Consider the following 15,645-nt stretch of genomic DNA (forward strand, 5'->3'; position numbering starts at 1 on the left):
TGCTCATAAATCTTTGGACTCCTTATCAACAACTGCAAATGCTACTGAAAATATCTCACTACAAGGATCAATACTATGGGCCGACAACAATATATACACGTATCTTCATTTTAAGAATGTGTCATCTACCGTAAGAATTGAAAGACATCATTTAAAAAACTCATCGATGCTTGGCCAGAAAGATAAGAACATGTACTTAAATTGATCTTTTCGATTGATCTTAATATACTATAGTGATCCTCGATTAACATTCATCAGATGATTAAAATAGGCGGGAAGCACTTTGAAGGGTTGTTTGAATGAACCATATAATACAACCTTACTGTATTCTCGTCCACGTCATGCTTGTTTGTAAGTAACTTTCACATTTTTCTCGTGATTGATGTCATTCATGATTTTTCTTGGAGTTATCTTCAGGTTGTTGTGCATGTGTTTGTAAATAATACTTGAAATCTACTTGAAATATACTTTATCCACTACAAGGTTGCCCAATGATTCACTACATGTATGCTCGCTATCATACCTCTTCAATTGAAAGAAACCTTCTCCACGTACCTTTGTGTAATGGATCTTTTAGGGGCAATCAACCGTCATATTAACGTTCTTCGTTATGCATATGACAATGACTCTATTATTGCATCTCTTTAAGAATTTTGCTTTATAATTTAAATCTTTTGTCCAAAGCAATTTCTCGATCTTTCGAGTGTATTGATAACTATTGAAATTGTTCACAATCATTAAGTCTTTCATTACACAATTGCTTATACAAATCAAATATCTCTGCTTCAATGATTTTCAATTATTCTTCGTTATATGAGAACTCATTAAACGAGAACCATGGGTTCACACTTTACAATAAGTATGGGGGCTGGATTATACTCGCATGTTTGACACCTCTATAGCCCGACTAAAAGTTATGTCGAGCGTGCATTGATATATTTAATACTCACGACAAATTCCTTTCTCTAAAAAAAGGGATATATTTAATACTCAGGTCTAAACATGTGGTGATGTATGTTAGATACCCAAGCTGATTATTATGCATGTTTCAGATCAGGTCAGCGATCAACCCCAAATATCTCGAACCCTAACTAGAACCGGATTATAGATGTCTGATCTAATTTCGATATATTCAAACTGGATATCCGATCCAATTGGCGTCATAATCAGAATTGGTGAGGGGTATTAAAGATCTTTCCTCTTTCCCTTCTTCAAGGTTAAACCCTAGCTCCTGCTTTCGTCGATCAATGCAAAGGAATTAGGGTGTTGAAGAGGGGAGGGCGGAGCCGCGAGGGAACTACGAAAATGGTACGGATTTTCCATCTATTTTTTGTTAAAAAATTTGTTTTGTTTTTCTACGTCTTAATTCGTAAATTATTTGTTTATTCTTCTGGATATTTTTTCTGCATTTTTTTGGATGTTATCGTTTATTTCCGGATTTAATTTGTAGATCTTGATTTCCGAGAATTTTTTACACTTGGGATTCTTGTATCGGATCCGTTATTCTTTGTTGATTGATCTTGTTCATAGTGATTCTGTGTTTGATCGGTATCGTTTTAGTTTGGGGATCGGATATGGAGGCAGAATCTTCTCGTTCGTTCTCGTTAACTAAAAATTGTGGGTCTTGGATTTTAGGTTTTCCACTTGCTGCATTTGATCTTGTTTTGACTGGTATCCATTTTTCTTAATTTCCAATATTTTCTTCATTGAATTGGTGAAATTATTAATGCGGGTCTATTGACAATCCTTTATTTTATTGGTGTTTTCTTTCTGTATTTATATAACTAATCAGCGTTTTAGTTGGTGGAATTTAAAATCGACATCTAATTATGCGGAATCAATAAATTCGTTTTGTTAATCACATGAACTATGGTATCCTTATGCTGAAAAATTGAGGAAAAGGCGTTCTTGGTTTAATCTAAATAATTCCCTTTCCTCTTCTTGTTTTGGAATGGAGGTGCCATTGTTAGAATGGATTGTTTTTTTTTTTTTGGGGTATTCTTTTGATTCCACAAAGCAAATATGAATACTCTGGCAGTTGAAACAGCAACAGGTTCAGTTTAAACACCTCTTTTTAATGTTAGAGTATCTTGTATCCCTCTTATGCCAGCCATGGGCCACTTCTTGTCTATATATTGTGCCCAGCTGGCTGTCAATATTGCTTGAAAGTCTAATATTTTTAAACTCGTTAAGTTTGTCTAGGCATGATAATTGAAATTGTCCCAGTTGCCAAACAGATGTCTGCTTGCTTTTCTTTTTTTCTTTTCATAATCTTCATGTGCTGGATAGATTGAGGTACCTTCTGTGTAGATTGCTCATAACTTGTGGTTTGTCAATTGCTGCTAATTATGCTGGAATCCTTTCTTGGTAAGCATCTAATCCCCAAATTACCTTGGTGGAAACCCTTCCACCTGAGGCTCTTCAAGAGCTTGGTTGCCAGATTTGGTCTTCTAGCCTGTCACATGGATACGGTTGCGGGTGCAGGACACGGTGCAGATACACTTAGTGCAATACAAAAAATTTCAGAAATTAGGACACGGGGACACGGCTGTACACACACATATATGTATGTATGTGTGTGAGTGTGATTATATAAAACAACAATTTTAAATCACTACAATTAGGAACATCAAATAATGAAACCAAGTGGAAATTGAAATGTAATGCAATTGATTAAAAATTTTAAAAGAAAAACAACTCTAGTGAATATGAAATAAATAAATAAGATCGCAAAAGAAAAAAGATAAAGTTAATGATACAATGTTAACTGTTCATGAAACTGGTCTGACCAAGGTTGTAACTATCGTATCGTAACCTGTATCGGTTGGGCCCAAAGTAAGATACGTATCGTAGCGTATCCTAAAAAATTGTAAATTTCACTAAAAATTCTTTAAAAATCTAAAGAAATCTAAAAAAATCTAAAAAAAACATATACTACAAGAACACAATTTATTTATGTAATAAGATTAACTAAATATAAATATGTTATTAAACATTAAACAACCCCACATTTGGTTGTGCAACCACATATCACCACCACAAATACAATCGGTTAAGACAAAATAATGATACATTCAAAAGCCAAAAAGTTTTCATAACTCATTACAAAAGTTAAAGTTATATTTTTTAGTTACAGAATGCCATGCTAAGGGGAAAGACATACAAGCTAGAGTTCAGAAACATATAATAAATGGCATCTTCAGTGTCAAACTTTAACTCAATGATTTATTTCATTTATTGCATTGTTTAGTAGCTTGAGATGATGATGAGTCATCTTCTTAATCAGGGACCACCTTTGGCAATTTCTTTGCCCTAAATGCTGCACGTACTTGTGTATTTGTTTTATATATTCTATAAGACTAGTAAGAAGCTCAACACGAATATCAATAGGAATGTGATGCGTACATAATTTCACGGTGGAGTTGCTATGCCCCATAACATGACATTTAAATCTATACAATCCTTCATGCTTTACAAAACGACAAAAGTTACACTTCACTATTCCTTTCAAACACATCTCCAAGTCAACTAGTGGACAATATTTCAATGCATGATCCTTTAAGAGGCAACCTCCAACATCTCTACCCTCTGTCAACCTTCTAAAGCACGGATTACTAAATCTAATTACTACAAAAATGTAAAACAATGCTCAATAACACACTTACAAACAAATTTTGAGTTTTAAGGGCATAAAAAATGGGATCAAGTATAAAAAACTAAAAGTAAAGTAATATCTTCTAAAAACATAAAAAAAGAAAGGAGCTTACTCTCCTTCAACTTCAATCATGCACAAATGAAACAAAGAATACATTTTTTTACCTTATCTTACTTTAATGAAAATTGGGTGAAAATACGCTCTTACTTGAGCAAACAACAAAAGTCCTCTCCCATGCGCATGGATCAACACCCAAATCACACTCACAACTCCTAGGGTACATGAATACCACTCTAATGACCTCTACACAAATGAGGGAGTCGGCCCTCAAGAGGTATTTAAAACCCAAAAAGGAAAAATTACGTTTCGACCCTTTTCAAAGTGCGCCGAAGGTGCAATACGGTATGATACAGGATTGTACCTTACGATACAAATATCATTATTTTCTATTACGATACTTACAATATTGGGTTTGATTGTTGATGAAGTATCATATCGTTCTGAGTGTCGTGTCGTGTCAGTATTGGATACACATGCTAAGTGAAGTATCCCTGTGACATAGCTTCTAGCATCTATTTTGCAATTCATGTTTCTAACTTTCTAATGACCACTGAAATGCATAGTTGAGTTCCACATTGTACTGGATAATTATGTGAGCATTTAAGTCAAATCAGTCAACTTATTTAGGGGATTTTACCTTTTAACTCCCATTCCATTCGTTTGTCTCAGATCCTGGCTACGGATGTCTGAGAGGGAGATCTTATTGACAATATAGCAATCTATTCATTCTTATGCATGTCAGCTATGATGTGGATATTTTTTGGAAACCAACTTGTTGTGAAGTGGAAGTATTGGGAACCATTTCAATCTTAATGTGCATAAGTACCCCTTTTAGTCCTTCTTATGAAGGGGAAGTTGCAAGCTGTTGTAACTATTATGAAGTGCATATGAATTCCTTGAAGCTTTAGGCATGACCCTGCTCACTTTATGGCAATGTAACTTGCAGCCTAAGCAAATTCATGAGATCAAGGATTTCCTCCTTACTGCAAGAAGGAAAGATGCACGATCTGTTAAGATTAAGCGCAGCAAAGATGTGGTGAAATTCAAGGTGCGATGTTCCAAGTATCTCTACACACTGTGTGTTTTTGACTCAGAGAAGGCTGATAAGTTGAAGCAATCTCTTCCACCAGGTTGGTTTTTGTTTTGCCCGTACTGATAGTAAGCGAATTTGGATATGAAGTTTTTAATATGTCAGTGTCTGGATCCTTTTAGTTAAGTAGGCAGGTCATTCCATTCATCTTTTTTTTTTCTCCTTTCCTGTGCATGCATGTCTGGCATGGGCATTCATGTTTTTCTTTATGTTGGTCGATCCAGAATTATGTTCACTACTTGTTAGTTAGCCTGCTTTTCTCCTTAATATGATGGTTTCCTTTGTGTGACTTCACATGCTTTCCTATGGCTAACAACCTTTCATATTCATCTTAGAAAGCACAGAATATATATGATGAGTACCAATTCCTTCATGTCTTTTTTGCATGGATACAACTGTTCCTTTATCCTGTAGTTGCAGAATAAGCTACTGGTTTGCTTTCGTACTTTGGCTAAAGGATAGTAGATCAATACATGCCACACTGTATGAATGATAATGTTCTTCATATTGCACAAATTAGTGGAATATGTTTCATGTGCATTAACGAGGGAAGTTTGTTCAAGTCCATCCGTATTTTCTTTGGTCTGCAAAGTCCTTTCGAATTGATAGCAAGAGATCCAGAGGATGATGTTTTCCTCTTTAATCTTTTGCTATCTTGATGATCCAGATGTTACAGGTTGTTGTTTTGTTGAAGGTTATACATGTTTATGTGCTTACACCAGGTGCTCCTTCAGCCTAAGATTCTTGAACCAGTATAAGGACCGGGATAGCCGATTAATTTGGCATTGAATCTTACGATGAAATAGTAGATTGATGTTTGACACTGCTTTTCGACAAGTGGTGTGTTATTTAGATGGATGACCTACTATGCTGCTACCTTATTTGGGATTTTCTCTTTGAAAAGATAGTTGTGAACACCAATGGTGGTGGAGTTGTAGTAGCCGGGTTTATGATTAGAAGCAGTAAGTGGGAGCATCCCTAAAGGAATACATAGGGAGCAGAAGGATAAACGACAAAAGTAGGGGAATTCTATTACTATAGGTTGAGTAAGAAATGTACTAAAGGAAGCTCTCTGAATGGAAGGGAAATAGTCTCTTCTTATCTGGCTAGCTCATTAAGGCCTCGCTTGTTTCATGCAACTTACATGGGAAACTGCTGAGCTGGCAACCTTGATGTAATCCTTTCCCACCATGAATGAAACAAAAATCAAATCATCATGGTGGAAAAATGCCATGCTGGCACAAGTGGGCCCCAGTCTTTTACACCACCTACCCCTTTTGATGCGGAAATCTATTCATACCTCCCCCCTATGAAAACTTTCACATGGGCTGAGCTGGCAGTATTTTTTAGAAATCCATGCCCATTCCCATGTAAAGCCTTTCCTTTACATGGTAATGAAACAAACGAGTCCTAAATGGGTTTGAAATATGCATAATTTTCCAAAATTGATGTTTTTCTGAAAAATTCTTATCTAATAGGTGACTAATGCATGCCATAAGATTCATGTGCAACTGTAGTATATGTGATGTCAGAGAAGTTTCAGTGAAGAGATATTGTGGCATAAGATTCATGTTCTAGGTTGGCATGGGTTGGCTAAGTGGAGAAGAAACAGTTTGGACAGTTAAAGTGTTAAATAGGGCAACCCTTAGAACTGCCACAGAATCCATCGGCAGGCAAGAGACAACCTAGTGAACAGAAACATCCTAGTGGCCAGAGGAAAAGAAAGCAAAAGTGATTCCCGTAGTAGCCGCGAGTAAAATGGGAGCAGCCTAAACCATGAAAACGGGGACCATCCCTTTATCCATGCACCTCCTTACAGGTGCTGCTTACAAGTTCTGGCGAGGATGATTACAACCAACCTGAAGGCATTGAACTGCTCACATCACAGTAATAGTAGTGTAAAGGCCAACAGTAGTGGGGCAGCCAACAATAACATAGGTATTATGTGAAAATGAATGGTGGAAATTGAATGTATTACCAGGTGTGTTGAAGCAACAAGTTCTTAAAGCTGTATATGGAGGTATTTCAAGAAAATATGGGGGTTATGTCAATGCTTATAATGTGATATGGATATTTCATGAATAGTTAATATTGGATCTTATAGCTCTTCTCAGTGCATTGATCCCCTTTTATAGTTTCAGATTTGTACACAAGATCCACCTTTAAAGATAACATAAATCTACCTGTCTACCTATCATGTTGGACACCAGTACCAAACATATCAATGTCCATACGCCATTTTAATACAGTATTTGTTATTCAATCTGAAGTATTTGCAAGACACCATATGTGGTAAAGCTTAATGGCCAATGAAGGTGTACTGAAAATTCATGCTTACAAATTATTATGACACAGCGTAGTCACCCTTTGCATAAATAGTTATTGATGCTATATTTTTGTTATTCAATTTCTTGAGAAGAGGATATAGCCTAAGCCATGTTCAATGGTTGGGTTTTGGGCATTTTGGCTTTTGAATATGTTGGACTCTTACTCTTATGTATTATTTGCATTCAGACTGTCCACTTCTTCCTTAACCATAAATACCAACCTATTTGAGGCAAGCCAAAACAAAGGAGTTAGAAATACCCTTACTAGCTGTTAGAACTGGCAATAACATGGTAGTGGCATTTGAAAATCACACTTTCAAACTTTATTTTTGAGGCAAACTAGCATTATTTCCATCTTTGAGACCAATGTGGGAATGTACATATTCGCTCTTTTCTTCCTCCAACAAAGGATTCCTGCAAGACATGACTTTACCATATTCTAATCTCTGACATCCAAAAGATCAATAGCTCCTATAAATTGGTCATGTAAATTTCCATGTGCTTAATGCCTAATCCTTGACATGCTTCCCTCTCGTGTGATTTGGGCCGATTTACCTGAACTTGTTTACTAAGCATAAGTTGCTACTTATAATCTAATCTCTGGCATCCAATGATCAATAGCTCCCATAAATTGGGCATATAATTTTCTCTGTGTTTAATGCTTAACCCTTGACATGCTTTGCTCTGATGTGTGATTTTTGCCTCTTGCAGGTTTGAGTGTCCAAGACCTTTGAGGACTTTTCAAATCTTTGGTACCCATGAAATTAGGATGTTCATTTCTTCTATTTCCATAAGGATGTTTCCACTATTTTGTTTTCATGGAATGTGGATGCTTGACTGTAGGAATTGATGGTCTATGTTAGTCAAAGTTATTGATTGGTTGCCTTGACGTTTTTTCAGTGAGAAATGAACCGTGATGGTCTGTGATTAGGAATAGCCTAAATCCACATAAAAAAAGGATCTGATGTCTATCCTTACTGTCCAACTGATGCATCTGTATGGTTATGATCAGTCCACATCCATGTGTGGATTAATCCCAACTGTTTGTTGGTTAGACTGCTACAATTGAATGTAGGGTGGACTCGTCATATGTCGGATGATGGGGTCCATATTCAAACAAATCCTATCCTCAGACATATGATACAGAAGATCCTATATCGATCCTAGCTGCCCAGCTGATGCATCTGCACATCCAGGTGAGAATGTGGGCTAATCCTACATTGCTAATGGGATATGATGTATCTCGTCCTCACCAATTATACTAGAGTTTATGAGCCAACCCACCATCTTTATTCTGTAGTAATGTGGTGAACGGAACTGCTCATTTTTAGGCTTACATTGTAGATCTGAACGCCAGCATATTTCACCATGCTGAACAAGCTCACTGTTGAATTGGATCCAATTGAGCTATTAGTAACTTGATTTAGTCACCAGCCCTAGCCTGATGCCATGGTGACAAAAATTCTGAAATGACAGTTCTTTGACTATGAATTTCTCATGAAAAATTTTAAAATTACCATTTTCTTAGGATTATAGAGAGTCTAAATAAACAATTCTAGAATTTCAAAAATAGGAAGAATGAAAACTTGCAGATGTCCGTATTCATACTTACATTATTGTTATTCTCCTAATTCTTTGGATCAATATTTTCTGCTGGATCTATACTTGGGTGCGAACATTCAGATTCAAGTTGGACCATCCATGATCTATTTCTTATCCAATCCGTTTACTGCCTCCAAGGCTATATAATCCAGAGGTGCATAGAAACCATACTTTGCCTTGTGTATCCCATTTCATGTGTACCGGTACAAAACTGGTTTCAAAAAAATTGAAACCAGTTTAAAAAACACCAAGAAAGTCTTTTTGAAATGCATTCCTAAGAATATAGGAAACGAGTTTCTTATATATAAGTGAAACTATTAGGTCCCTCTTAAATAAGGTAAGGCATAGGATAATAGGACCAAAAGTAGCCCCTCTTACACATTTTTTGTATGTGTGGATTTGGCTTACTTCGATTAAAACCACCAACGGGCTTCTCTCACTTCCATTGCTTTTGCCACAGGAGGTTATTTTTTTTCTTTAATGTAAATATGATTTTTGTATTTTTAATGTCAACTTCTTGATTGAGATTTTGAGAAGATATGCAAGAGATCATCCTCATGTTTTCTTTTTTAATTTATAATCCAAAGAAACCACACCCGGCACGAAGTTATGGTTGCATTGGCTCAGCCTGCCGTACCTACGATCATTGTGCTGGCAACCTAAACTTCGAGGCTAGAACCCTTGCCCCGAGTCCTATGCTATGCATTGGCTTGCGCAAAGGGGTGACACCCATGGCAATTGAACCTTGACTTCCCATCTAACAACCAAGGCTTCACCCCACTACGCCAACTTTCCTTGGGGCTATCATTCTTATACTTGCATATACCTTTCATAAATTCTTGTAAGAGGCAACCTTTACATCATTAGCTTGATATTGTTATATGTTATCTTAATTGCTTTTAGTATTTTGCTTATACATGTTGCATGGGACATTGATCCATTGCTATAGCTATACATAGTGAAATTAGGTGATATTTTGATTTTTAATGCTTTTGTTTTTCTTAGTATTTCTTTTGTCGCAATATATATTATGATATTATTCTTACAACATAAATGATGAGATGTAATTTCCAAAAACCTGTACCATCAAGAAAACCATACTAGTATCTGGTATGCTGATTTGGATTATAGAATTTTTATTATTTTTAATAAAATTTCAATAAATTTTTTAATATTAAAATATATAAAAATAGTTTTTATTGATGAAAAATTTAAAAACTCGTTGTCGTGTCCTAATTTTGAAACAGTTTCCAATTTACAAGTGGAACACCCTTCACATGCGCTTGTGGATATATGTGACTTTGGCTACTTCCCAACCAACCTATGTCATAGAGAGAAGCAGGTTATATGTTTCCCCCTGGAACATGCAGGTGCGTGTTCTCAGGTCTGAATGAGCGCCACGTATGTAAGCATGTGTGACTCGTTTTCCCGTGTGTGTTGGCATCACTTAGCATCGGAGTCCGATGTGTTTTCAATGACTTAAGTACCCTTTTTAGCCATTAGCGCCATAAAATAACATTTAGAGTAAAGGACAAAAATGTCCTCCTACCAGAAAGGGTTATAATCATCATCGTTTTTGCCCTAAGGAGTAAACTCTTTTGTTTTAACAAGAGCTCTTCGCAATATGTCACCCTAAATGTTCTGGATCACTCTTTGATGATGCACCATCTGCTATAAGAGGAGCTCTCTTTGACGACACACCATTTGCCATCGTCAGAGAACCCTTTGTCGTCGTCTGCTGTCGTCAGAGCACCCTTTACTGTCGTCTGCTGCCATCGAAGCACTCTTTGCCATCATCGTCGTCTATTATCGTTGGAGCACCCTTTGTTGTCGTCTGTTTGTGAGAAATAGTTGAACTATCAGAGGAATCAACATTCTGTTTATTGTTCATCATGATACCAGGGTGCAAACATCGAACTGAGTAGACAGAAAAGAACGATTTACAACAGAGATAATGGTGGCAGTGCCGAACTGAGTAGAGTAGCGATTTACAGTAGAAATCAGATGAGAAAGTAACGATTTACAATAAAAATTAAATCAGATAGTAGCGATTTACAGTAGAAATCAGATCAGAGAGTAACGATTTATAACAGAAATCAGATAAGAGAGTAGCGATTTACAGTAGAAATCAGACGAGAGAGTAACGATTTACAGTAGCAATCAGATCAGATAGTAGCGATTTATAGTAGAAATAAGATAAGAGAGTAACGATTTACAGTAGAAATTAGATAAGAGAATAACGATTTACAATAAAAATCAAATAAGAAAGTAGCGATTTACAATAGAAATCAGATTAGAGAGTAGCGATTTATAGTAGAAATCAAATCAGAGAGTAGTGATTTATAATAAAAATCAGATAAGAGAGTAGTGATTTACAATATAAATCAAATAAGAGAGTAACGATTTACAGTAGAAATCAGATAAGAGAGTAGTGATTTACAGTAGAAATCAAATAAGAGAGTAGCGATTTACAATAGAAATAAGATCAGAAAGTAGCAATTTATAGTAGAAATCAAATAAAAAAGTAGCGATTTACAATACGAATCAAATTTCTATTGTAAATTACTACTCTCTTATCTAATTTCTACTGTAAATCGCTACTCTCTGATCTGATTTCTACTGTAAATCGCTACTCTCAGATTTGATTTCTACTATAAATCGCTACTCTCTTATCTGATTTCTACTGTAAATCACTACTCTCTGGTTTGATTTCTACTGTAAATCGCTATTCTCTGATCTGATTTCTATACAAAGCAGTGTTAGGAAACACTCAAGCAAAAAAATGAAGAAAAAAGAACAATCAAACCACAAAGAAGATGAACACAAATTTACATGGAAAAAACCTCTCCTCAAACTAAAGAGAGAGTAAAAAAAACCACGGTCATCCAGAGAGAAATCTTATTGCTCTTTTCAACAGTTACAAGAGAGAAAGAAAAGAAAGAATTTATACAAGGCAATGGCGACAACCCTAACCTAAATAAGTCGGGTCCAAGAAAAATTATTGCTCTTTTCAACAATTATGGAGGAATATCTTGGGACCCGCACCAGGGGGAACCCTCGACCCCCCCCCTTCTGTAAGAGAAAAAACTGTGAATCAGGCAAGAATGAGAAGACAACCATGTATTGTAACACAAGCTAAAAACAAAGGCAGAACATGCAAATCTATTAATGAGGAGCGGGAGGACATTTTTGTCTAACGCATATCTATCTTACAAGCATATCTACCTTTTTTATATGTTATTTTATTATAAAATCATCGTAGGCAACATTGGCATATGAATTATTGTGGGTCCCAAGATATTCCTCCGTAAACACCGAAACACACGAATTTGTGTTTAGCGGAGAACACACAACACCCTCTCTACTTCAACGTGCCCTCGTGTTATGTCCCATTGCAATTATTCTTAGTAGAAAATTGTACAAAATGCTCCCAACCACTTCCTCATTCCCATGCCTTTACGGTTTAATTGTGTAAAAAACTATAAATTATTATTCAAGGGACAGATTTTAATTATTTTAACACTACAACAAAGCAGTAGATTAGCGACGACCACATTCCGTCGCTAATCCGTCGCTACGCATGTTAGCGACGGATTAGCGACAACGAGGCGACAGTATGCTTACGTCGCGAATATTTCGACGCTAACTGGCGACAAATTTATTCCGTCGCCAGGTCCGTCGCTAATTGCGACAGACTAACGAGCACTATATTCCGTCGCCAATCCGCCAGTACTAAATGGCGACCACGACTTGGCGATGGATTTACTTCCGTCGCTATGCCGTCGCTAGATTTATATGAATAGTGACGGATGGTTCCGTCGCAAACACGAAAAAAAATTAAAAAAAATTTATTTGAAAATTAAATACCGAGAACGGTACAATTTATATTTCCTGTAAATAAAAAACAAACCACACAAAAAATTCCATATAACAAGAATCTACAACAATTAATCGTTCCACCTTAAAATTAACAAGTTTAATTATTTACAATTCAACAATTACAATTAGGAAACATAAAAAAATAGAACTTCTTCAATACAGTTCTCTAATCATCGCCAAGATTTTGTGCGTCTTCTTGTTCATTGTCTTTATCTGTCCCTTCAGCTCCACTACGCTGATTATCGCTAACAGCCTACACAAGAAAAGAACAGTCAGTATTGATAAACAAAATATAATGAAATAAATTACACACTATATGTGATTCTATCATGTGCTCATGTGTGATCTAAGGCAATAAAAAAACTCTATATGTGATTCTATCATACTCATATGTGCTCTAAGGCAGACAAAAAGTTATATATATATGTGATTCTATCATGCTTATATGTGTGCTAAGGCAGTCAAAAAATTGAATATGTGATTATAGCATGTTCATATGTGTTCTAAGGCAGCTAGAAAAACTCTATATGTGATTCTACCATGCTCAGATGTGCTTTAAGGCAGGCAAAAAACTATATATGTGATTCGATCATGCTCGTATGTGTGCTAAGGCAGTCAAAAAATTGAATATGTGATTATAGCATGCTCATATGTGCTCTAAGGTAGGCAAAGCAAAAAAATTTATATGTGATTCTATCATAAATGATATATGTTCTAAGGCAGTAAAAAAACTCTATATGTGATTTGTGCATGCTCATATGTGTTTTAAGGTAGTCAAAAAACTGAATATGTGATTATAACATACTCATATGTGTTCTTAGGCAGTCAAAAAACTGAATATGTGATTATAACATGCTCATATGTGCTCTAAGGCAGACAAAAAAACTTTATATGTGATTATAGCATGCTCATATGTGCTCTAAGGCAATAAAAAAACTCTATATGTGATTCTATCATGCTCATATGTGTGCTAAGGCAGTCAAAAAACTGAATATGTGATTATAACATGCTCATATGTGTTCTTAGGCAGTCAAAAAACTGAATATGTGATTATAGCATGCTCATATGTGTTCTTAGGCAGTCAAAAAAACTTTATATGTGATTCTATCATGCTCATATGTGTTCTAAGGCAGTCAAAAAAACTTTATATGTGATTCTATCATGCTCATATGTGTTCTTAGGCAGTCAAAAAACTGAATATGTGATTATAGCATGCTCATATGTGCTCTAAGGCAGTCAAAAAAACTTTATATGTGATTATAGCATGCTCATATGTGCTCTAAGGCAATAAAAAAACTCTATATGTTATTATAGCATGCTCATATGTGCTCTAAGGCAGGCAAAAAACTTTATGTGATTCTATCATGCTCATATGTGCTCTAAGGCAGACAAAAAGTTATATATGTGATTCGATTATGCTCATATGTGTTCTAAGGTAGACAAAAAACTGAATATGTGATTATACCTGAGAGGGACCTGAAATCGAAGATCCCCTATTCAGAACAAGATTGTTGATCTCATTTCGAAGAAAGGGGGCGACGGTGTATTGGAAATAGTTATTAAGTGATTCATTAACGATCTGGCGTACATCATCACCGGAAAGAATAGTCGGCTGCTTGGAGTTTATGTCGGCACAAGAAGTCGGTGAGCCGTAACTGGAAGAACCAATAACTGGTGAAGTGTTCATATTACTCCCAAACCCGAACACGCGACCTTTTTTGGGTTCACCTGCTGCAGTCACCCATGCTGTAGGATCAAATGATGGATGCTGAGTAGCGTCATCGCCATATCGCTCTACCATCTGTTGCTCATATGCCTCTTACAAAATAATGTTTAAAGTATTCATTAATAATTAATGATAACATTATGATAACTTGCATATATATTGCAATGATTATTAATGGAATTAATACATACCGTTGTCGTTCTCGCCTTCTCTGATATGAAGACTCCCGTGGTCTTCCGTTTATGTGTTTCAACAAACACATCCTTATATGGTACACTGCCTCCTTTTTCTGCTTCCTGCGAAGTTAAATAACAAAAGATTTAGTACACAAGTTTGCAACAATACTTATAAAATTAATATTATATATTAATGAGTTACCATTTTCTTCAGGTGGCTCCCAAATGTCCTAGATCCACCTGTGTGTAGATGGACTTCGGGCATCTTCGATCGATTTTGTGCAACCTTTGCAGAGCGATTTCTAAATGCGTCTTCCGCCTACTTATCGCACATTTCATCCCAGTAATCTCTTCTGATAGTAATAGGACCATCACCCTTCCACAGTAATGGATCATCTACTACGCCAGATGTTTTTTTTGCTGCAGTCTTCATAGTGTGATGTTACGAATAGTATCCTAACCAGTTAAAAGAGAACCATCAGAATGCTATGATGAAGAAAATATCAAATTTATCATGCAATATATGATGTCATACAATCATAAGAATTATGATGCATGCATTGATAACTTAATATTTTTATGTGCAAACTATTCATGACACGATACATTCATTTGAATCATGCTTTCAGTATACAATTTCACATGGAAGACATAATCAAATTGAAAGTAACTACATGTAAGCATGGATACAATCACATCAAACATTGCAATACATCGAAATAATTCATATCAAACAAATGTCAAACATGTACCTGCAACAAACACACTTCAATATCCCACTAACTACTACCATGCCTAGCATAGACTCCGTACTCCAAAAATAAGAACACTTTCATATTCATACATTAAAATCATGTTCAGCATGATCTCCGAACTCCAACAAAGCAGTCCTAGATATCAACAACTAAGTGAGTGTGTGAACAATAAAGTGTTACATTCAATAAATTAAATAACATATGATGTGCTTGCATCACTTACTCACCACGGGTATTTACCCGATTTGCATTGTTTTTGTCACTTACTTACCACGGGTGGTGGGGCACAAGCGAGTTCCGTTGAGAAATCTGCAAAAAACACTGTTAAAATGAATATTTTTCAAAACTCACAATGCTCCCCCTGCGTACACTCCC

General features: G+C 35.9%; 1 protein-coding gene across 1 annotated transcript; it reads left to right on the forward strand.

Annotated features, from left to right (window-relative positions):
• Positions 1-1,208: 1,208 nt before the first annotated feature.
• LOC149839030 (large ribosomal subunit protein eL38z/eL38y) lies at positions 1,209-8,021 on the forward strand. Its single transcript, XM_090003974.1, has 3 exons — positions 1,209-1,308; positions 4,662-4,845; positions 7,844-8,021. Exons 1-3 carry the CDS (start codon positions 1,306-1,308, stop codon positions 7,864-7,866), a joined length of 210 nt encoding a protein of 69 aa, XP_089860100.1. The 5' UTR covers positions 1,209-1,305; the 3' UTR covers positions 7,867-8,021.
• Positions 8,022-15,645: the final 7,624 nt, after the last annotated feature.

The sequence above is a fragment of the Nuphar pumila genome, chromosome 4, assembly GCF_984573655.1.
Source record: "Nuphar pumila chromosome 4, dmNupPumi1.hap1.1, whole genome shotgun sequence".
Taxonomy (NCBI): Eukaryota; Viridiplantae; Streptophyta; class Magnoliopsida; order Nymphaeales; family Nymphaeaceae; genus Nuphar; species Nuphar pumila.